Source organism: Idiotropiscis lumnitzeri, chromosome 14 (assembly GCF_059441095.1).
Source record: "Idiotropiscis lumnitzeri isolate Australia: NSW breed Sydney's pygmy pipehorse chromosome 14, RoL_Ilum_1.0, whole genome shotgun sequence".
NCBI lineage: Eukaryota > Metazoa > Chordata > Actinopteri > Syngnathiformes > Syngnathidae > Idiotropiscis > Idiotropiscis lumnitzeri.
The window spans coordinates 20,573,320-20,597,096 of record NC_142404.1 but is presented as its reverse complement, the minus strand read 5'-3'; the positions used below and the strand labels follow the sequence as shown (position 1 = coordinate 20,597,096).

General features: G+C 47.3%; 1 protein-coding gene across 1 annotated transcript in view; it reads right to left on the bottom strand.

Annotated features, from left to right (window-relative positions):
* The window catches only part of LOC148323988 (titin-like), a 149,733-nt gene that overhangs the window by 53,132 nt on the left and 72,824 nt on the right, over positions 1–23,777 (bottom strand). The window contains 48 exon segments of the mRNA XM_088314508.1: positions 1,187–1,350; positions 2,702–3,007; positions 3,091–3,375; positions 3,462–3,782; positions 3,861–6,830; positions 6,916–7,209; positions 7,874–8,173; positions 8,266–8,547; positions 8,674–8,982; positions 9,064–9,366; positions 9,576–9,687; positions 9,777–9,964; positions 10,124–10,405; positions 10,480–10,782; positions 10,911–11,213; positions 11,329–11,610; positions 11,696–11,846; positions 12,045–12,193; positions 12,279–12,593; positions 12,672–12,971; positions 13,139–13,435; positions 13,545–13,696; positions 13,777–13,942; positions 14,024–14,171; positions 14,396–14,547; positions 14,640–14,769; positions 14,871–15,052; positions 15,132–15,437; positions 15,623–16,052; positions 16,155–16,345; positions 16,422–16,551; positions 16,667–16,845; positions 16,919–17,218; positions 17,308–17,601; positions 17,714–17,998; positions 18,090–18,267; positions 18,396–18,514; positions 18,807–19,106; positions 19,227–19,529; positions 19,684–19,867; positions 19,943–20,136; positions 20,299–20,601; positions 20,679–20,978; positions 21,424–21,702; positions 21,793–22,101; positions 22,197–22,393; positions 22,491–22,596; positions 22,685–22,984. Of these exon segments, the coding sequence (XP_088170634.1) occupies positions 1,187–1,350; positions 2,702–3,007; positions 3,091–3,375; positions 3,462–3,782; positions 3,861–6,830; positions 6,916–7,209; positions 7,874–8,173; positions 8,266–8,547; positions 8,674–8,982; positions 9,064–9,366; positions 9,576–9,687; positions 9,777–9,964; positions 10,124–10,405; positions 10,480–10,782; positions 10,911–11,213; positions 11,329–11,610; positions 11,696–11,846; positions 12,045–12,193; positions 12,279–12,593; positions 12,672–12,971; positions 13,139–13,435; positions 13,545–13,696; positions 13,777–13,942; positions 14,024–14,171; positions 14,396–14,547; positions 14,640–14,769; positions 14,871–15,052; positions 15,132–15,437; positions 15,623–16,052; positions 16,155–16,345; positions 16,422–16,551; positions 16,667–16,845; positions 16,919–17,218; positions 17,308–17,601; positions 17,714–17,998; positions 18,090–18,267; positions 18,396–18,514; positions 18,807–19,106; positions 19,227–19,529; positions 19,684–19,867; positions 19,943–20,136; positions 20,299–20,601; positions 20,679–20,978; positions 21,424–21,702; positions 21,793–22,101; positions 22,197–22,393; positions 22,491–22,596; positions 22,685–22,984 (14,333 nt within the window).

The window sequence follows — 23,777 nt, the reverse complement described above, 5'->3', positions numbered from 1 at the left end:
TGACTCGAACCGCGTTTGGGCGGAGAGCCAGCAGCTATGACCGGAAATGTTGTATTGCAACCATTACGTATCTAAACATAAAATAAGACGACGGCGACGTTAGCAATTTAGGAGACGCTCTCAGGCTGGAACACGGAAATGGCTGACGTCATCACAACAAAGACGTTTGGCGTTAAACGTATTGTAAACATAAAAAAAAAACGTAGAGTAAACATTAAAACTGTTGCTTTATGTTATTTATGTAGAATTTTTGTTTAAAATCCCCCTGGCTCTTTTTGTCTTTTCCATATTATGTACGTATTAATAACTGTTTGGTTTGTTCATGTTAATAAAGTTAAAAAAAAACAAAAACAAAAATGTATAGTAAATATTTTTCATATCCATATTTGCTCAACAGTACTGAGTTTTGAGATCCTCACAATAGTCGTCAAAATGATATTTTTTTCATCAATTTAGCTTTGTTAAGGGATATTTTATTGACAATCTTACATTAATATACAAAGAACATGTACATGAGTATGAAATGTAAAAAAAATTGGTGGTGGGGGGCGCGAATTGTTTTCTTCTTGGTAGAGGGGGCGTGGCAGGAAATAATTGAGAATCACTGCTGTAACCTAAGAAAGATGAACCTTAAATTGAATACATATGAATAATTGGTAAACTGAACAAATTTGGATTTATTTTCTGACAACTTATCCTAAGTGTGACGCTGCGTAGCTTCAATTGTGGTAGTTACACCTGCATCGCAAGCGTGAATCAGCGTTTTGTATGCGTAGAGTAGAGACAAGCCGTAAGCGTAAAACCTATTTAGTGCGTACACTTGGAGGGTCTTTTACACGCGAAACACATTTTTGTACGCACAAAACATGTTTTCGTACGCGGTATTCAACATTATGCTTATGTAATTGTGGCATAAATCTGACGCCAAAATACACTGGTTGATCATATCACCAAGGCCCACTGCGCGACACTGTGTCGCGTTGGGAACACCCCGGTTCTAACTGGATCCCTCTCATTGGTCGACTAAACGCTGACAGGAACGCCCAGTGGGCGTTCTTGTGTCCTAACAGTAACACCCTGGCTGCAGCCGCACCCTTCCTTAAAATTTTAGCTCCATTTTAATGAAGACAGTTGCCGGTTTGTGTTAGCGGTCAACAGAAAGAGAAAATGCAGCAAAATCACAAACCTCCACTGGTGCTGGGGGTTGTGGAGGAGGTTTGACCTCAATGTACTCAATCACGTAACCGTCAATCTTTGCGCCACCATCCCTTGCAGGCTTCACCCAGCCAATTGTGGCACTGTTCTTTGTGGTCTCTAGAATTTCAATCTTCTCACAAGGATCAGGTTTGCCTGAAAAAAATTCAGTCGCTCCATTATGAACAATGAAAATGTGATGCGAAACTAAGCATGGCAGTGTCTCTATTAGGGCTGGGCGATATGACCTCAAATCAATATCGCGATAAATTGAGCAATTTTACCTCGATAACGATAAATGCATGACAAATTCCCCCGTGGACCAAAATCAAAATAAATGCAGGAAATGCATATTAACTGCTTTTTTTATTGACCAACTGGTACACATTACTTTCAATGAAAAATAAAAGTACAAAAATCATTTGTATAAATATTCCAAATAGCTTGCTTTGCATGACTTGAACAATGTCACAAACAACAGGAGAAAAGGGGTACCTCTCGCAAAATCTTTTTCTGCAAATAATTGCGCCAAGATGCTGTAATGCCATGTGCAAAGGTCTAGATTGTGTAAAGGTCTCTTGTAAACAATATAAAAAATGCCATGTGCAAAGGAGCTTGTCGCCTGTAAACAAAATGCTAAATAAAATGAAAAAAATGTCAATGAAAAGCCAATGCCAAATAAACAAGTGTGCATCTTCAGGAAAATGTGCCATCTCGACTACTCTGGTGCGCAGTCACCACTTGTCTATGTAATGCACAGTCAGGCTCAAACAGGGATCCATGCTGCGACTCGACCACAAGTCGGATGTGGATGCAAAATACTTGACATGTCTAAGCTCCCGTCCCGATGTTGTCCATATTGTGGAGTACGGTTTGCGACAAATATTTTTGTACCTCTTGCCGGCTACTTGAAATCCCTTGCGCTCCACTGTAGCTAGCGGAGCTCTATCTTTAGCTATGTGCTAGACTATCGCGTCCACCTCTTAGACATTCTCTCGGATGGTGTCGCCTCCGTGATGGACTGTTGTCACTTGTCGAACCTTGCTTCTCATTTTGAACTTTTAGCGCAAGCTCCAAGTCAACAGCATGGTTGTGTTGTGGGTGGTGGAAAAAAAAGGTAGGACGCGCTGTTTTGGGTGCTTACGAAGCACTTTGTAGTTCGTGTTCTTTTGCTCAAACATCGTCTGTCTAATTTAACTAACACTACTTCATCTTCAGCCGTGTCAGCCGCTTCTGGATTTGAATCGCCAGCTACGACCGCGTCGTCTGTTTTCTTTCTTGTTCAGCTGGGTGGAGTCACGTGACTACATGCGCTGACGGCGTCTTAAAGGGGCATGAACATCGCCGCAGACAGAAAAGACTTTTCTTTTTTTTTCCAAACACTGAATTTACCGACATGTGAAAAATGATGTCGGTCATTGTAATAAATTTTGGTAACGGTAAATTTTCGGTTTATCGCACAGCCCTAGTCTTTATGCTCATTTTGTGACCAAAACGTTATACTTACTGACAGGATCAGAGGCTAGATAGGAAGTGGGTGACACCCGGGGAACTCCTGAGCCATACTCATTAACGGCAGTCACTCTGAAGTAGTACTCTGTGCCGGGCATGAGGCCGCTAACCTTGAAGGGAATCTTGCTGTTCTCAACTTCAGCCTTGACCGTTGCCCATGTCTTGCGATCAATTTCCCGCTTGTCAACGATATAGTGACTGATCTCACTGCCACCATCAACCTCTGGAGGGCTCCAAGACAGCATTGCTGAAGTCTGTCTGATGTCAGAGGCCTCCAGATTCATCACAGGTCCTGGGGTGTCTGATAGGGGGAAATGGATGCAAGTTTGTTTTTAGGTCCAGAAAAACTATCCCAGAGTTGTGACGGGAGAAGGCAGGACATACCGAGGACCTTAACGTTAACGAACACAGCCTTTTCTCCAGCAGGACTCTGCACGGTCAAACAGTATTTGCCAGAGTCATTACGTGTGCTATCGGGAATGACCAAGAAGGTCATAGTGTCGATGATGTCGACATGACCCTTCCTGACTACGTTATCGATGCCCATCCTCCTCCAAATGACTTTGGGAGGTGGTCTACCTCTGATGGTAGCACACAGTCTGATGGGACAGCCAGCTCTCACTGTTAGGCCCTGTCTTAAGTTGGCATCTATGTCGATTACTGGTGCCTCTGTTAAAAGCAAAACACGCATTCATTCAAATGCCAATTAATGGATACAGTCAACTAAGTCAGCATGTAACCAAACAAATTCTCACCAAGTATCTCCTTTGGATTCACTGCTTTTTCCAGGTCACAGGGCAGGCTCATACCCACCTGGTTCTGGGCTGACACTCTAAAGTCATAAAGAAGTTTGTCATCCAGACTTGTGACGGTGAACTCGCAGAACACGAGCTGAGCAGCCACATTGCAGCGTTTCCAACCGTCATCTCCTTTCTTGCCACTTCCCTTCACCCTCATCTCAACAACATAGCCGATGATGGGTGCTCCACCATCCGATACAGGCTTGGTCCATCCTAGCGTTACAGTGGTCTTAGTGCTGTCAAGGACCTTCAGGTTGGTAGGTGGTGCAGGAGGCTCTGTACAAAAACACACAAGATGAAGTGGTGCAGAACCAATAAGAACAGGTAGCTACAAAAAAGCTAGCGGCAACATACCAATTGCGTCCTTAGCTGTAACAGCACGCGAGGGTTTGCTGGCACTGCCGATGCCTATTTCATTGACAGCTTTAACTCTGTATTGGTATTCATGCAGGGGCAGCAAACCTGTCACAGTGAATCGAGTTGTGGGCATTGCCTCCTTGTTAATGGTGGACCACCTGACAGCATGCTCCTCCTTCTTTTCCAACAGGTAACCAGTGACTGGCTTTCCACCATCTGTCTCAGGTTCTGACCACTGCACTGTCATCTCCTCCTTGGAAATTTTGGTGACCTCTGGTGCTCCAGGTGCTCCTGGGACACTAAACTTTGTGCCAGCTACAATGGCCTCGCTCTCCACAGGAGGGCCAGGACCCATTTTATTCTCTGCTCGAACTCGAAAGATGTATTCATTTCCCTCAATAAGACGAGTCACGTTAGCCTTGTTGGTGATGATGGCATTCGAGTGGACTGACCAGACACCCCTCTTCGTGTCACATTTCTCAATGATGTAGTTATAGATTTCACAGCCTCCATCATCCTCTGGGATGTTCCATGCTAAATGGCACCTGTCAATGGTAATGCCCGACACCTTGAGATCACGAACCGGGCCAGGTCTGTCCAATACATTGACCTTGGCATGTGCGGCGCATGTTCCTGCACTGTTGGTGGCACTGACGACATATTTGCCACTGTCAGTACGCCGGGCTGAAGTCAGAAGTAGCTTTGAGAAGTCAGCACCAGTTTCCATCTGAAGCCTGGGGCCCTTTTTGATCTCTTCAGTGCCATCATCCTTGGTCCATTTGACATTAGGCTGGGGTTTTCCCTTGACCATTGCCTCAATGGGAATGGAGTCCCCAGCTTTCACCACAAGGGTTCCATCCAATTTGATCTTTATCACTGGTTCTACCAGCTGCTCCTTGACTACAACTTCAGCTGTGGTCACCCATTTGCTTTCACCGCCGTCATTTTTTGTTTGAACTCTGAACTGGTAGACCTGGTTTTCAATGCACCTGTCAGCCATGAAGTAAATCTCTTTAATTGCACCCTTATGAAGTCTCTCCCACTCTTCAGCCTCCTTTGGCTTCTTCTCTACGTGGTAACCTAGGTTATGACTGCCTCCATCGTAGTCAGGCTTCTTCCATTTGAGGAAGCAGAAGGTCTTGCCAATCTCAGCTATATGGAAGTCGATTGGTTCACCAGGTTTCTCGATGGGGTCAACTGCTAGCACAGCTGTCTTAGTCTCTGTGGGTGGTCCAACACCAATCTTGTTTTCAGCACTAACGCGGAAAAAGTATTCACAACACTCCAAGAGTGGGGCCTTTATCAGGCGCTTACTACAGTCATTGGAAACTACTGTCCATCCCCTCTGGCTCGGTTGACGGCACTCAATAATGTACTGGGTGACCTCTGTGCCTCCATTGTCCTCTGGATTCTCCCATGACACCATGCAAGAGTTCTTGGTCACGTAAGCAACCTTTATATTCTGGCAAGCTCCGGGTGTGTCCAGGACATTGACAATAATAGTGGCTTGTGCCTGCCCACTGCTGTTCTTGGCAACAATGGAATATTTGCCATAGTCGGATCTGAGAGCATCATTGATGATCAATTCACACAAAGGATAGTGATTGTTCAGAACAGTGCGCTTGTCTCGAGACAGGGCTCTAGCATCCTTGGTCCATGTGATCTCTGGGTCAGGTCTGCCCTTAACTCTGGTGATCAAACTGATGATCTGGCCCGCCCTCACAGTCAGGGAGTCACGGCATGATACATCAACAACAACTTCTGGAGGAACCAGAATGTCCTTTGCCAGGATGGTCTCGCTCAGCTCCCGAGGTTCACTCTCACCGACCTTGTTTGTGGCTCTGATGCGGACCCTGTATTCCATACCTTCAATGAGACCTTGCACTCTGTAGGCACATGGCTTGATAAGTTCCTTGTTGATCCTGTCCCACTGAGCGGATCCTGACTTTTGTATCTCTACAACATAGCCTTGGATAGGACTGCCACCATCTCTTGTGGGTTTGGTCCAGCAGATATCTGCATAAGACTTGCTCCAGTCCTTTAGTTTAGGATTTCCTGGAGGTCCCGGTTTGGTGATGGGCCGGGTGGCCTTGATGGGATCAGAGGTGAGGGATGGCTCACTGACACCAGCAATGTTTTCAGCAAACACTCTGAACTCATAGCTGTTGCCTTCAAATAGACCTGAAACTCTGTATCTCAGATCCAGCACGGGAGTTTTGTTAACACGAATCCACTTCCCTGTCATCTCTCGGCGTTCAATCACATAGCCACTAATGGGACTACCTCCGTCATGGTCAGGCACGGACCATTCTAATGTTACAGCATTTTCCGTGATATCAGAGCACACTGGGAGGCCTGGTGGACCAGGAGGGTTGAACATGTGCTTGGCAATGGTTGGCGGACTCTCAAGCCCGGCACCAATTCCGATCTTGTTCTCAGCGCGGATGCGAACAATGTACTCTCGACCCTTCTCCAGGCGTGACACCTTGGCTTTGGTGCTGATCCCGCTCGAACTTACAACTGACCATGGCTCCCACGACTTCTTCACATCCTTTTTTTCAACCACATAGTTGGTGATGGGTGTACCACCATCGTCCTTGGGTGGCCTCCATTGTATCATCATATGATCAGGGGTTACTTCCAAGATGTTGATTGGTCCAATGGGTGCTCCTGGAAGATCAAGCACAGTCATGTGCAGAGCGACAGTCTTACTGCCGGCAGGGTTGGACACAGTGAGGATGTACTCCCCAGTGTCTCCTCTCTTGCATTCTGGTATGGTGAGAGTGGTGGTAGTTCCGGTAGATTCAATGTTATAGTGACCTTCTGATACAATTTCCTTGCCATCTGTCATCCACTTGGCAGTGGGGTCAGGGATCCCCTTCATCTTGGCAGGCAGTACAACAGTGCTGCCTGCCTTAACAGCAATGCCCTCAATAAGCTTCACGTCGACTTCAATAGCGGGTGGGACTGAAAGACAACAAAAAGCACAAGTGTGAGGCATTTCAACGAAACCCGACTGCAGTTGATGTTTCGTCCTACTATGATGTCTCACCCGTCTTTTCCTGACAAGTGACGGGAACGCTGGTGTCAGGACGGCTGACGCCGATGGCGTTCTGAGCCTTTGCTCGGAAGCGATAGGTCTTGCCTTCCCCTAGACTGGTCACATGCGCATGGTTGCTGCTGACAGTCTTATAGGGAACCCAGTCCGTCTGATTCTCTTCCTGGTACTCAATGATGAAGCCTGTGATTTCACTTCCGCCATTGCGATCAGGCCACTCCCACTCTAACCACACTTCTGTCTTGTCTGCATCAGTGTGGTGTAGGTTCTTTGGGGGGCCAGGTGGATCTAAACAGGGAGGACAAATTTGTAGATTGTCTGTCTTGATGTTAGGAATTGTATGGGCGATACCTTGACTTTGTGACGCAATTTGTAATTAAGCTTTTCGAGTTAGAAGCCGTCGCTTGGACACTTTCTCACTTTTGTGTTGTAAGCCAAAATTTGAGTTTCACATAAGCCACCACTCGGGTGAAGTGAAAAACAAAACTTGGACCGTCACGGAACTGTAATGCCCTTGCTTTGGGGCAAGGAGAGCTACAGTCTCTGATGCACTTTCAGGCATTGATTTTAAGAGGTGCTGAACTTGCGCCCAGATGCTCACATGCAGACTCTCGGGCCAACCTAACTCCGGCTCCTGATGTCACTCACTAGGCAATGCCACTTACAACCAACACATGAATTCTGAAGTATTGACAGTAATTATATGTCACAAAACCGGTCGATTTAGAGATTTTCTATTCTTTTTTTTTTTTTTTTTGTTCACACAATTGTGCGCTATTTTCTTCATTCAAACCACAAAGAAATGTTTTTTTCACTGATGGTGGAACAAATGACTGATATTTAAACGCATTTCGTTGGAGAAAATGATTTAAGGCATGAGTAAATCGATTTCTGAGCAACTAAAACTCCTAAATTAGACACCAGTGTGATGAGGAAACCGCATTGCACTCACAGAGAGGATCAACAGCCTTAATGGGAGTCTTTGTGGTAACATAATCACTCCTGCCAAACTGGTTTTCTGCTGCCACTCTGAACAAGTACTGGATTCCTTCCATCAGATACATGGCCATCAAACTCCGCTTCTTATTGGCTGCAGAAACTGGGACCCACTGTTCAGCAGCGACATCCTTCTTCTCAACAACATAATGGGAGATAACGGCGCCACCGTTGTCCTCTGGAGCTTTCCACGTCAGATAGGCAGACTCGCTGGTCACCTCAGAGACCAACAGGTCTCTCGGAGGCGTTGGTTTGTCTGAAGGGAAAGAAAAGGAAGCCGAGTTGAATGGAAAAAATGTCAGGGGACAAAAAGCATTTTAATCACAAATATTGAGGCTCCTGACTTACTCAGAACCAGAACAGCAACTGTGGCCGTTTTCTTTCCGGCAGCATTTTCCACCGTGATAGTGTATTTGGCAGAGTCGGGGCGGACACACTTGGGGATGAAGATTTTGCTGCCAGTGGATGTGACAGCGACAGTGATATGAGCTGGCATTTCGCCATCGTTTTTCTTCCAGCTGACTGTGGGTGTAGGCACGCCCTTGATCGTGGCACTCAAGGTGATGTCGGTACCCAGCATGGCCAGATGGTCGCGCGCCATGTTGGCATCGAGCAGCAACTCTGGTGCCTCTGCGTAGGGAAGCAGAAAGGAACGGAGTGCTAAGCGTCGTGGCGCTCAAGGTAAGTGCTATAGGAAATGGACAGCCAGACAGACAGACGTCGATAAAAAGAAGAAAGAAAGAAAGATGCTCATACCCAGTCTGTCATGGACCTTGATGGTCTGTTTGACATAGGCTGGGTCAGATTTTCCGGCAGCATTAACAGTGTAAATCCTGAAGGCGTACTCTTGGCCATCACTCAGGCCGGTCACGACGTAGTGGAGGTCAGGGCACTGCTCCGGACGCTCATTTGCTTGAATCCATTCTATTAAACCCGGCTTCTGGTACTCAACGAGATAGCCGAATATCCGTCCTTTTCCGTCATGGCGGGGCATATGCCACTTGAGACTCACAGAGTCTTTTGTCTTGTCATTGACTTCGGGGGTCACTGGAGGACTCGGCCGTACTGTCGAGAATGGACCGCATGCATGATTTTATGTTACATCATTGCAGTACGATGAGGTCTGCTTGCTTTAGTGACACTTACCAATGGGATCTTTGGCGAGAATGGGCTTTGAGGGTTCACTTGGGTCTCCGGTTCCAAGCTCATTTTCAGCCATCACACGGAACTCATATTCACAGCCCTCCACCAGGTCCTGGACTCTGTACTGAGTAGCAGGGTACAAGGGTTCTCTTGTTGCTCTTGACCACCTCTTAGCAGTGGGCTCCTTCTTCTCCAGTATATAGTTGGTGATGGGCTTTCCTCCATCACGGGGCCGGTTCCAGAGCACCAGTGCGTTGGTAGCATACACCTCCCTGACAGTTGGCATCTCAGGGGCCTCTGGAACTCCTGCAAAAGAATGTGGTTATACAGTTGCCATTTGGAACTTGATCTTGCCCCTGTGGCCTCAAAGTCTACAGTTTAATAATGCCAGTGAATAGCTTTCATTTGCTAGAACTGGAATATTCCGTGATACATGTTTCGGTCTCTATTAAATGTGAAATAACAGTTCGGCAACAATGAAGTTTGGGAAGTGTTAGCTTGTGTGAAGAACTCACTGAAGAGATCTTTGGCTCTCATCTCCTCAGAGTCCAGTGGGTCACTGATACCGTACATGTTCTCAGCAGAGATCCTCATTATGTACTCCCTGCCCTCAGTCAGTTTGGGGATCTAAAATGATTAAAAAAACATCAACAAAAACTTTAGTGTTGCGTCCCCAACCATAAGAAATATTTAACGCCTAATACATGTGTGCCAACCTTGCATGTGGTTTTGGTGTTTGCTGAAGTGACAGTGGTCCACATTTCTCTATTTGCGTCCCTTTTCTCAATGATGTAGTTAGAAATTTCGACACCCCCGCTGTCCAGAGGAGGTTTCCAAGAGATCACCATGTACTCACGGTGCACCTCCTCAAAGACAACCGGACCCACAGGCGGAGATGGACGGTCTGCGTAGACAACAGAAACTTGCTGAGTGTTCCTTCATGACAATCACAGTACTAAAACACTATTCTTCTAACAGAACCTGGTACTTCCCATCATATATTGCCCCGGCCATTATGCCTTGGCCTTTGACAAATGCTAGTTGTAAATAGTCAAGTTCGTACCGACAACTGTGACATTGCAGGCTCCCTTCCTGGAGCCGGTGCTGTTCTCCACCACCACCATGTATCGGCCGCTGTGGTGACGCTGTGCTTTCATCACACCCAGCGACATTGTGGTCAGCGTATTCTTGAACATTACGTGCTTGTCCGCCTTTAGCTCCTCATCATCTCGGTACCACACAATGGACGGAGAAGGCTTGCCGGTGTAGCGACCCTGCAATTGGAAGCTCTCGCCGACTCGGACGATTAGCTTGTCACGGAAGTCCAGCTCGATTGTGGGCAGCTCTGGAACAGTTCAAGAAATGGTAGTCAGTGACTTACATCAGCCTTATAGGACGGGTTCATGATATGCTGTTTACCGAGTTCATCCCTGCAGGTGACTGGTTTGGAGCAGAATGACGGTTTACCCTGCCCGACCTCATTGACAGCGCTAACCCGGAACTCGTAGGTGTCACCCTCCTTCAGTCCGTCAAAAGTGTACTTCCTCTCCATCAGTTTTTCCTTGGTCAATCGAGTGAACTTGTCTTTGCCAATCATACGAGCCTCCAGGACATACATGACGATCTCAGAGCCACCATCAAATTTGGGCGCTTTCCATGTAACATTGATCAAATCTTTCGTGACCTTAGTCACCTCAAGCTCCTCAGGTCGGTCAGGTACACCTGAACATGCGGAGGGATGCCATTTAAAAAAGAACAAAAAAATGTTCATTCATGTTTTTGGATTCTTAGGAGGACTGTGACTTTATTTTGTCAGTTCTTCCTTCGATTCAAAGTTGATGTTCACTTACTCAAGGGTTCCTTGACGACTAGTTCGGCTGCCGTCTCCATGAAGGGTCCGATGCCAATGGCGTTCTCAGCGGCAACTCTGAAGAAATAAGCCTTGCCTGAGGTGAGTCCGGTAGCAACGGCATTTTGTCTGCTGGCGGTGAATGACAGTGATGTCCAGGCCTTTCGCTCTGCTTCGCGTTTCTCAATCACATAGTTGCTAATGGGAGAACCGCCATCGTTCTCAGGGAAGTACCAGTTGATTTTGCATGATTCGTTGCTCAAGTTCTCTGCAATCATGGGGATGCCAACGGGCCCAGGAACATCTGTTGGGGAATGTTTTCAGGAATTCAAATGAAATAAATCTGAACTCCATTTCCCAAGTGTGCTGACAGTTTCCGAGAACTAGGGCAAGTCATTTCACGGTGCCAAATGACTCACCCAGCACTTCCACAGTGATGTTCTTCTTCTTCTCCCCTGCGGCATTCTTTGCAGTTACCGTGTAGATGCCGAGATGCCTTCTGGTACATCCTTTGATGACCAAAGATGAGCTGATGGCTGTTGTCTCCACCTTGGCCTCAGGGGGGAGGGCCATTCCATCCCTGCTCCAGGTGACTTCTGGTGATGGCTGACCTGACACGTAACAGATGATCCGGATCACCCCACCGGCATGGACCACCATCCTTTCCTTCACCGAGGCATCCAAATCAACATCAGGGGCAACTGTAAACAAAAGTTCCATAAAGCTGTCTGAAAACACATGAGAATTGTTGGACCACAATGTTTCTGTTCTTTACAATACACTAACCGTTTCTGTCGTTGAGCTGGAGCACCTCTGGCACTTCACCTGGTTCACTAACACCAGCAAGGTTGAAGGCCGTGACCCTGAACCTGTAATGACCGCCCGTCGTCAGACCAGCAACCACAAAGCGGGTGCCGCGGATTTCAGTGTCTTTGGCCTGGAACACAAAAACAAAAAAAATGCCACAGCGGTCTATTGCAAATGGACCAGGAAGAAACCATTAATCATTGTGAACATATGTTTAGAAAATCTCAACTCTAAATGCCGTCATCTAGCAGATTGGGGGAGCTGCTAGACATGAATGCTAAGAGAATATTTCGATTTTGTTTCACCAGTTATTTTTTTTTTTTGTCACCTTGACCCACGCCTCAGTGCCATCCTCCTTATACTCCACCCAGTAGCCGATAATTTTGGAGCCGCCATCCTTCAGCGGGGGAATCCATTCCAGATCCACGGTGGTCCTTGTCCAATCTGAAACCTTGGGTGTTGGAGGAGAGGGTGGAGCTTGGAAAATGAGAGAGCCTTGTTAATTAAAACCGACAAACCAACTTTTTTTGTTTGATTACACTGGTTGTCCGTGAGCACTTACAGATGGGGTCTCTGGCAAAGATGGGATCAGTTGGGACACTGGGGACGCCAGGTCCCGCAGCATTGATAGCTGCAACTCTGAAGATGTACTCGGAACCCTCAATGAGTCCGCTTACTGTAAACGTTTCACCCAGGCCCATGGGGCGGATCGGGTCACGGGTGACACGTGCCCAGCGTTTTCCGGTGGTCTCTTTGCGTTCTAACCAGTAACCAGTGATTGGTGTTCCGCCGTCATCCTCGGGCTCCTCCCAAGTGACAGTCATGGAGTCTAGGGTGATGCCGGACACAGTTGGCTTCTCGCATTGGCCAGGAACAGCTGTGGAACACGAGGACAGTTTTTCGATTGGTCACAGGAGTTTGGAACTGCACCCCAGGTAAGAATAAATTGACTTACTGTAGAGATTTCTGGCCGCCTCTGGATAACTGTCTAGTGGTTCGCCGACTCCATACTTGTTCTGGGCCATTATGCGAAAAATATACTCGTGGCCCTCCATCAGGTTTTCCACTGTCCATATGCGTTCTTTGGGCTCGCTGGTGACAGGGACCCAGGTATTTCTGTTAGCCACACGCCTCCAGATGACATAATTGGTGACTTTGGAGCCCCCGTCATCCTTTGGTGGAAGCCAAGAGAGAGTGACCCTCTCTGCTGTGATCTCCTCAAACTTAATAGGAGCAGAGGGAGGACCGGGACGACCTGGAGGAACAATGACATTTAATGACGATGTATGTAGCATTCAACATTTGACAACAAAATTGGCAACAAAAAGGTGTTCAGGGTTGACTAGAAGTAATTAAAGACTCCCCAACATTTTCATCTTTGAAAAATCACAAGCAGACTGAGGGTGCTGCCTTTGATCTTACCAAGCACGTTGAGCCTCATCTCCTTGGACGCTTTGCCAAGGCTGTTGGAGGCCACAAGCGTGTAAAGACCAGTGTCGGGACGTTTGCCCTGCTGTATCACGAGTGTGCAGCTGTCGTCAGACACCATCTTGTTGATATGCTCATCATAGCAGACCTCCACCTTGCTGTCGGACCTGTGGGGTGGGGCCTTGTACCAAGTGAGAGTGGGGAACGGGCAGCCACGTATCCTGGCCACAATACTGATGTCACTGCCTTGTTCAACCTCCATGAACTCCTTCAGCTCAATGGATGGAGCGCCTGGAGGTGCGGTGCAATGTTACAGAATTTTAACAACGGAATTTGGGTACTTCAACTTCATACTAGACTGGATATGAAAATGAGCTTTTTAATTTCATAATATTCTTACAGGTCTGGTCCTGAATGAGAATGGGCCCAGCAGTGGAAGATGGTTTGCTGGGTCCAGCCTGGTTGTAAGCAACCACTCTAAACTCGTATTCATCACCCTCTGTCAAGTCGTCCACCTTAAAGCTTGTAATATCAATGTCTCTTCTGTTACATCTGCAGTCAGAAGTGAAAGTTTAAAATTGGGCCTACTGCATAGCCAGCAGAGCGCTGTATTGGGTTTTAAAATGGTTTACCTTCTCCAGGACTCTTTTTGGGTGCCGCTAGCATCCCAACAAAGTAGGTCAACACTATAGTGAGTGACTGGTGATCCACCGTCGTTTCTGGGAGCCTTCCATGTGAGGGTCACTGTGCCCTTCCTCACACTCTCGATCTTAAGCCTGGTTGGAGGATCTGGGGGATCTGAAAATACAGTTAACGCAGAGGAAACTCAGTTGCAAGTCCCGAAAATATACCACAGGCTTCAATGTAACACTGACGTACGGATAGGATCTCTGGCTGTGGTTCCATCGGTGGTCACAGCGTAGGGCCCAAAACCAAATCGATTCTCGGCACGGATGCGGAACAAGTATTCCTGACCTTCAATCAGGTCTGGAACCACCAGAGACAGTGCAGCACAAGATGGATTCACCTGAGTGGATGAAATCAGGGTAGGGAAAGTTGAGTCACCCAGTTGGTGTCGTGGTTTTTAAATTTTTTTTTTTTTAATCTCATTTCTTGTGGTTTGTTGAGGATCCTGTAAGATTCTGTGTTGGGGTCCATAAAAACACCCGATTCACCAACATTGCTTTTAGTTAACAACACACTTTAGTTCATAACACATGACATCAAACTATCAGCTAAGATGTGCTTCACCTTTGTCCAGGCCTTTCCCACCACAGTCTTCTTCTCAATGAAGTAGCTCTTCACCCTCTCTCCTCCATCATTCTCTGGAGGTTTCCAGGTGAGTCGACAAGTACCTCTGGTCACGTCACTCACCTTCAGGTCTCGAGGAGGTCCTGGAAGATCTATGATCCCATTGAAAGATGACGTTTTGTGACGTTTTATCTTATAAATTTGGTTTTGACAGTGAAAAGGCAGCGTGACTTGTATTACACACCAAGGACGTTGACTCGCACTTTGACTACTTTGTGTCCGGCTGGGCTCTCCGCATTGATGATGTAGCGGCCAGCGTGGTTCATTTTGCTCTCAGGAATGACAAGCAGGGAGGTTGTATCGGTGGAGTGAACCTACAGTGAGGAATTTTCAAAAACAGTCTAGCAATGCCTTTTCCTTATCATATGCTCGTCTTCAGGACACTGTGCAGCCTACACCATCAGTGTAATATTACCTCAGAGTCGACAGGAAGTATATGGAGTTGATTTTTCGTCTCTGTCTTGGCTGTTCCGTCAAAGGTCCAGGCTACTTTAGGCACTGGACGCCCGCTTATAGTGGCGGGGATCCTGATGGGAGTTCCAGCCCTGCAGTTCAGCAGGTCGTGAGCACTCACATCCAGAGACACTGTCGGCTCAACTAGAGGACAGACACAGTGAAGGAGTGAAACAGCTTTGTATGGTCATAAAATTGGGCAAACGAGTGACACAATTTTTACCTAGGATGTCCTGAACAAGTATATCTGCAGTCCTGGCAGGCTCAGAATTGCCTGCAGCATTCACAGCGTAGATCCTGAACTTGCACTTTTTGCCCTCCTTCAGGTCAGGGATGGTCATTTCAGTGGATGGATAGAGTTTGTCGGCAGGATTCACCCGTCTCCAATCAGGGGAGCCTTCCTCATGGACCTCAATGATGTAACCCTTGATGGGGCTGCCACCATCCCTGTCTGGGGGACTCCAGGTGAGTGTGACACTGTTCTTGGTCTTGTCTTTGATCTCAGGGGATCCAGGCGCAGTCGGAGGGCCTGAGGACCAGAAAAGATTTCATTGTGTGAATCAAGTACAACTTCAGTGTTATGGATCTTAAAGTAAGTAAGTCTTAACTTACAGCACTTAACTAAATCACAAAATAAGACAGCATTCCACCTTCATTAGTCCAAATATTAACCAAGGGGGGTGGAAGGTTGTGTTTTTAAAAGTCAAGACTCACTGCATGGATCCACAGCGAAGCGGCATTCTGTGGACTCACTGGGTGGTCCGACTCCTGCAGCATTGCTTGCTGCCACCCTGAACTGGTATTCTGTTCCTTTGATGAGCTTGAGAACAGTGTACTGCAGTGCCTTCACGGCTGGTTTGGTGACCGGGCACCGATTAACGCGGCCCCAGTACACAGCTCCACGTTCCCTCTTCTCTAGCCAGTAGCCTTGTATGGTGGACCCACCATTGTCTAGCGGGGGATCCCAAGTCAGAGTCATTGTGTTTGATGTGGCAGCAATGATCTTGGGGTTTCGTGGCGGTCCTGGTAGTCCAAACGGATCCTTCAATTCTACCTTCTCAGAGTCACAGCCGTCACTGACACCGTATTTGTTTTCCGCTCTGATTCTGAATTGGTAGGTACCATTCATATTCAGTTTATAGACCTGAGCGGACAAATGCCAGACCATAAGTGCATGTACGAAAGAAGAGGTCCCATTACTGCACCTGGTCTTCCGTCAGGTCAGCGTGCATGCGTCGGTACTCACCCCGTAGCGACGATCAGTGATGTTGGAGGTTACCGCCTCAAAGTCTGATTTCTTCTTGCTGGCATCTCTGCATTCGACCACATAGTTGGTGATCTCACTGCCACCGTTGTCTTCCGGGGCATCCCAGGTCAGGTAGCACGAGTCCACCTTGATGTCAGAAACCACAATGTTCCTTGGGGGAAGAGGGCGGTCTGAGAACAAGAGGACATCAGTTTAGACAAGTGACAATCTGCATCAACCTGCCCCCCTCTCTCAATGTGTTCATACCGAGGATCTCGACACGGACGATGTGCTGAGCTTTGCCGTAACTGTTTTCAGCTACAAGTTTGTAATTGCCTTTTTCCTGCCTAATGGTTTCTGGCATGGAAATCGTTGTCCTCAATGTTGTGCGATTCACCTGGTAATTGAAGAGTTAGCAAAGAACCAAACATGCCAGATGTTCCAGTCAATTAAGGAGGTGTACACAAAGAATTCCAAAATGTGCTTTTCATATCGAAAGAACGCATTCTCACCTCCTCTGTTTCCACTGTCATCTTCTCTTTGTCGCACTTCATCACCTCGTCATCCTTCATCCACTTGATTTTCGGAAGAGGAAGTCCTCTAACCTCAGCTGGAATGTCGATGGCGGAGCCTTTCTTCACAATGATTGAGTTACTCTTGAAGTACTTCAGCATCGTAATAACCGGTGGAACTGCGAAATCAAAAGGTGACACGTTTCATTCTCATAGTGGCGGTTGTGTTTCACAATTGCTTTAGTAACGTACTTTCATCATCCTGAATCTTGGCTGCGATGGGCTTGGATGGAGCGCCATCCCCAACCTCATTCACAGCTTTGACCCGGAACTTGTACTCCTGGTGCTCTGACAAGTTCTCAATGACACCACGGCACTTGGTAAAGATTTTGCGGTTGGCCACCTCAAACTCATTGCCGTCCGATCTCATCTTCTCCACATAGTAGCCAATGATGGGACTACCGCCGTCACTGCGTGGTGGCTGCCAGGCCAGCGTGATGGTGTTCTTGCTTCTATCAGTGTAGTGCAGCTTCTCGGGAGCAGATGGTGTACCTGCAGGGAAACGTCAGAGAAAGAGTTTGTCATCAATGTTGAAGTGATACAAGTCAAATTTGCGTCATTGTCGATTAATTTGGCAGCACCTTTGGGATCCTCGGCAAGAATGGGCCCGAGGTCCGCTGGAGCGCCATCTCCGTATTTATTTCTGGCAATGACCCTAAAATCGTACTCCTCGCCCGCGAGCAGTCCCTGGACATCGCATTTGCAGGATGCCACCTCAATGGGCTGGCGGAAGAGCTTCATCTTGGCATCCTTTCTCTGGACCTCATAGCCAATGATGTCACTGCCGCCGTTGTCCAGTGGATCGGACCAGATCAGGGTGATGTTCTTCTTGGTCACAGTTACAGTCTTCAAGTCGACGACGGGCCCTGGGACATCTGCACGAAAACAGAAATCCAAAACAACAAATGTGAATGAGAGGGAAAATATCAGAAGAAATAGCACAGGCTTCATTTTAAAGACATTTCTCGTCAAATGAAGGACACTGACCCATGACGTCGACTTTGGTTTCGGCCGCCTTGGTCCCACTGCTATTGGTGCCTGAAATCTGGTACTTGCCGTGATCCTCCCTTACGGCCTTCTTGATGAAGAGACTGCTATTCTTGCCATCTGTCTCCACCATCATTCTCTCCTTGTCAATTTCTGCATCATCTTTGGCCCACTTGACCTCAGGCTGCGGGCGGCCAATAACAATGGCGGGAAGCTTCAGTGACTCGCCGGCCTTGATCATGACGCCATTTTTCACAGAGACATCAAAATCAACAGCAGGAGGTTCTAAAGCCCACAGAAAATGAGGAAATGTATTTTGAAGATGACGATACAAGATTTACCAGCAATGTGTATAAGTTCTGCCTTGTGCTTGTACCTTGAGGCTCCTTGACGGTGACGGGGTTTGTGACTCCCGGGGCTCCGGGACCCGCATCGTTGACAGCAATGACTCGAATGTAGTAATCAGTTCCTTCAATCAGACCTGTGACAGTGTAAGTCAGCTCCTTGCACCTGAACTCCGTACTGCGAGTCCAGTTCTTCTCACCGGCCACCACCTGAGGTCCAAGCAAGAGAGATTTAGCCCCGAATGGCTGATGTGACCGGGATCACTCAGTAGTTTCCGGTCATTGTTGTGTGTCGTTTAACACCACCACTGAAAAGAATGCAACATCATAATCATAACCTTCTCAACGTGGTAGCCCAGGATGTCCCCTCCTCCATTGTACAAAGGCGGCTTCCAAGCCACGATGACCGAGTCTTTGCCGGTGTCTACAATCCAGGGTGTTGGAGGACCAGGAGGCACTAAAGAGGCAGTGGAGATTGTGGCGAATACAGACAGGTGGTTACATGTAGGTCTTCACAAAAAACGGGATTGACATCGACACTAATGTCTTGAATCTGGTTTTCATGCGAATGAGGGCTTGTTTCTTGTTTTTGTGCATCAAACATAAAATGATGATCTTGTGACTGTGACTCCCGTACAATATTTAGAATGATATTTTCTGGGACGTCAATGATGTTTGCATTCACAAATAGGAAAAGTCAACAATCCATAACAGAGCCACATTTCCAGTTGCGGTTTGCTCCTACTTACGGATGGCGTCCATAGCAAGAATGCGGTCTGTGGGCTCACTGAAAGGGCCGGGGCCAGCCAGGTTCTCGGCACAAACCCTGAAGATGTAGGTGAGACCCTCCATCAGGCCGCTCGCTTTCACTTCCAGAGAATTGAGGAGAGCGCGGTTCACACGAGTCCAGTGTTTACTGTTCACTTCTTTCCTCTCAATCCAGTAGCCTAGAATGGGACTGCCATTGTCCTTTGGCTCGTGCCAAGTGATGTGGGCGGAGCTTGCCGTCACTTCGTGAACTCTCGGGGTGTTGGGTGCATCGGGGGGATCTGATGGGAAAGCGGTACCAAAGTTGGATTGGACTCGCTCAAAAGAGCATCAAAGAGCCGCAGCTCGCTTTCGATGCTGCAGCTCTTTAAAGTCATTTAAGTCATACTTAATGCGCTCACCAAACTGATTTTTGGGAGTTAGTGGTTCAGAGATCAAAGGTGGTCCACATCCAAATTTGTTCTCCGCGGTAACTTTGAAGATGTACTCCTTCCCTTCAATCAACTTGGTGATGGGGACACTGGTGGCCTTCAAGGTGGAGTTAATTGTGATCCAGCCAATGTCATCTTTCTTGTTATCTTTTTTCTCCAGGATATAGTTTAAGATCTCACTGCCACCGTTATCATCAGGAGGCTCCCAGTTACCCACCACTGAGGTGTTTCTGATGTCATCAAAGGTGAAGTTGATGGGCGGACCGGGTTTGTCTGCAGCACAAGACATTGCAGTCCTGAGAACTAAATACTCAAAGATGACTCTTTTCGATTCTACTTGATCAAAAAGTCATTTTGCTCAATGGTATCTCAAGACCTTTTTTTGGTTTTGTTTTTGGGACTCTTACTCGTCAAAGGTAAAACTTACCAAGAATGTTAACGAAACAAGAGGCAGTGGCAACGCCGTGAGCATTCTCAACTTGGATAGTGAAGTTGCCGTGGTCTGCTCTGATTGCTTCTCGGATCATTAAAGTGGAGTGACCCTTTTTTGTCTGGTCCAAACCGAGACGCTCACGCATTGGCGTCACAAACTCTTCCTTGGGTTCAAAAACCTGGGAAGAATAACACCAAACCTGAATATGCCCCCGAAAGTGCTCAAAACCGTTTACTGCAGTCACAAAACTGACCTTGACCTTGGTCTTCTTCTTAACCGGTGGGACAAACTTCTTGGCGGGCTCTTTGGTGACATCCTCATTGTTCCTCATCCAGGTGACCTTAGGGTAAGGCGAGCCCGAGATGGTGGCATCGATGCAAATCTCTTCGCCCTTCTTAATGCACAAACCAGACTGCACACGCGCATGCAGGGTGACCTTCGGTTTTTCTGAAAAAGCATAAAGAAATGTCAAGCAATAATCTAAAATTCAAGTCTGAAGCAGTTGTTATGAAACATTTGTGATCTAACACACAGAACCAATCACGCTGTACATACATGTGACATGTACAACAAGTCAAGTGGAATTGTTTGCAAAATGGTCCATCATACCGACGGGGTCAGCAGCTCGGATGGGTTGGGTGCTTCGAGACGGTTCACTGATTCCGGCAGCGTTCTCTGCTCGGACCCTGAACTGATATTCCACGTCCTCCTTTAGACCTGTCACCACATGGGAGAAACCGGGGACCAGGGTAGGGGTAACCCTCTCGTAGCGGTCGCCGTCCTTCTCCATCTTCTCCACAATGTATCCTTGAATGGGGCAGCCGCCATTGTAATCGGGAGCTTTCCAAGTGACGGTGATGGATTTGGATGTTGGCTCTTGGGCCTCCACTTGGATCGGTGGGTCTGGTTTCTCTGTAAAGTGGATGACGCATTGATTCGACTTTCCGCATCTGTCATTGGCCAAGTAGACTGCCTGGATGTAAACTTACGCTTGATCTCCTCTGTGATGACGGGGTTTCTCAACTCCAGATATGGTCCAGCCCCCACCTTGTTGACAGCCTTGACCCGGACGTAGTACTCACAGTTAACATACAAATCTTTGACCGTACGGATGAGAACATTCTCTCCAGACATGACAGGCATGTAGGTCTTCTTGGAGGCTTCACGACGTTCTAGCGTGTAACTAAGAATGGGTGTTCCACCGTCATCTTCAGGCGCTTCCCAGCTGATTTTACAGGAGTTCTTTGTGACATCACTGGAGCTGATTTCTTTGCACTGACCAGGAAGCCCTGCACAAGATTATCAAGAGGCACATGCATGATTTTCCAACAGGGGAAAGTCAGTCTCAAGTGTAATCCTTATTCCTCTCCACGCGCCATCCTGCCACCCATATACATACATGAGTCACTGCGCCTCTGTTTCAAAGCTATTAATGTGATGGCTGAGCCCTCAGTATCTCAGCCATCACCCTTCCACCTTTTCAAAGACTTGCCCCTCTCACATTAGAACGTGGAGACTCTCACCACATTCAAATTGTGACCCAAAACACAACTCTTTAACGGTCATATTAATTGTAATTGGTTTGGTGAAAAGCCCTGGTTCATGTCTTTTATCCTACTTTGCTTTAGTTATCCTCACTTTGTATATTTTTTAATGTAAAAACTGAACTCGACCACTATGAAAGGTGTGCAAAATAAACTATTATTGTGAATTGAAATAGTGACAGCAACATACCAATGACTTTGACGTTGATGTTTCCACTGGCAGTCCCTAGGCTGTTTTGGAGGGTGATGGTATAGGCGCCGGCGTCCGAATGTGTGCATCTGAGCAGTTCTAGGTGAGAACTGTTCATCTCCACTCTCATGGAGAGCCGGTCGTCTTGTTTACATTCCAATGTGTCCTTTTGCCAAACCATCTGTGGCGTCGGGATAGCCTTGTAGGGAACGTTGAGGTGCAGCTTCTCTCCCTCAATCACCACCACATCCTTTGTGTCCAACTCCATGGTTGGGGCACCTTGAGATCAGGTGACCAGCCAAAGTGGCAGTTTGAGTATACAACGCTGCAGTCTGAAGTCATAATCTCTGCAGCTCGGTTAATACTTACAGTCTGGATCCTTGGTAAAAATCTTGTCCGAGATCTCAGAAGGATCCCCGACGCCAATGGCATTAACAGCACGAACCCTAATGACGTACTTCTTCTCTGGTTTGATTCCATCATCAATTTTAAACTTAAGGTCTTTGATTGGTCTGGTATTGACCCGGAGCCACTTCATTTCCGGACGAGCCTCAGCCACCTCCACATGGTAGCCAATGATTGGGGAGCCACCATCCTTGACTGGTGGCTTCCATGAGACATTGATGTGCTCCCAGCTGCTATCCGGGACAGTCACCTCCAAGGGAGGGGATGGTGCACCTGAAGAGAAAGACCATGCACCAGGGTTTCACAACATATCTAGTCCTGTCAATTCTAATGCTGAACTGCAGAAGTTGAGCACACATCTGACTTACTGGTAGGATCCTCAATGGTTAGGATCTCGGTGGGTTCGCTGGGTTCTCCAATCCCTGCTTCGTTTTCTGCGCGCACTTGGAACTGCACCTCTGAGCCCTCATCCACATCGGTTACCTTGAGCTGCGTTTCTTTGTCTGGAGTCTTGCAGCACTTCAACCAACGAGTTCCCAGTTTGTCCTTCTTCTCTATCACATACCTGTGAGGTTTCAAGCAATGTGAACACCAAGACAACAAGCTTCATCTTCACTTAATGGCCTTTTTTAACCAACCAAGCCTTGTATAAGCAATCTTACCTGGTGATGGGTCTTCCACCGTGGCTTTTTGGAGCTTCCCATTTGAGCTCCACATGTCTCTTGGTGACATCCATTACAGTCAGAGCATAAGGAGGTCCAGGAGTAGCTAAAGAGAAATCATGCTGACATTAGTGTGTGCATTGTGACGGGCTAACGTGAATGTGAAACAAAACACGAGCTGCCTCAGAACGTACTGAAAGTGTCTTTAGCAAGCACAGCATCCTCCAGCTCACAGAATTCACCCAGGCCGACTGCATTTTCAGCAGCCACGCGGAACACATAAAGCGAGCCCTCATTGAGCGGTGTCACAGTGTATTTGAGCTCCTTGACGGTCGTGTCGACGGTCTGCCAAGCCTTCCGCCGCACGTCTCTCTTCTCCACCACATAGTTGGTGATGGGTGAGCCTCCATCGCTGCTCGGCGCCTGCCATTTCAGATCAGCGTTGATCTTGGTGATGTTGGCCACATCCAGCCACTGAGGTGCAGATGGGGGGTCTGTCACATGGGAACAAGAATAATTTGCTTTTGGACTCCGACATTGTGCTTTTTAAATGATGAAATGATACTCAGTCAGACTGGTTTGAGTATCAAAGCGTGCCAAAAGTTTAACACATATTGTCTTATCTTTGGGGAAAAAAGTTGATTCATCCCAAGAACAAAAGCCCAAAAAGCAAACTCCGCTAAGTTGTTTTTGCAGAACAGTGTAGTGAGGAGTGCTCTGCAAACATTTACATTGGAGAGCACAAGCAACCACGAAAGAAATGCCATCAGGATGGCTGGTTTGAACGAGATGTGAAAGAATCCATACATATCAAACTGCAGAGGTGCTCTCTAAAAACAGAGGAGGTTTATGCCATGACAGAGATTTAGCAGATTCATTGGAAAAGTGGCCACTACAGAAGCATTTTGCCACAAGGCAGGAGAATGACCAGCAGCTACGCAAAACACTCATTCACCAAAAACCAACAAAAATCATTTGATTACTCTCAGCAGGTTCACCCACCAGAGAGACGAATCGGAGGACTTCACACCTAAAACTGAAGGAGCCTTTTGGTTTAAAGGGCCAACGTCTTGATTTCCCCAAAAGAGTCTTGTTGCCTCCATTCGACTTTTATGGCCAGCAACCGATGGAAGCAAGAAAGGAATTTGCCATTTCAATGATCACGATCCGTCTTTATGAGGAACCAAACTTCTTAGTGCACAACTGCAGATCGCAGTCGGTCGCCATGTCAGCGCTCCCCACTTACGAGTCAACATCAAAAAGGGAACGTCGTACTGGTCTACGGCT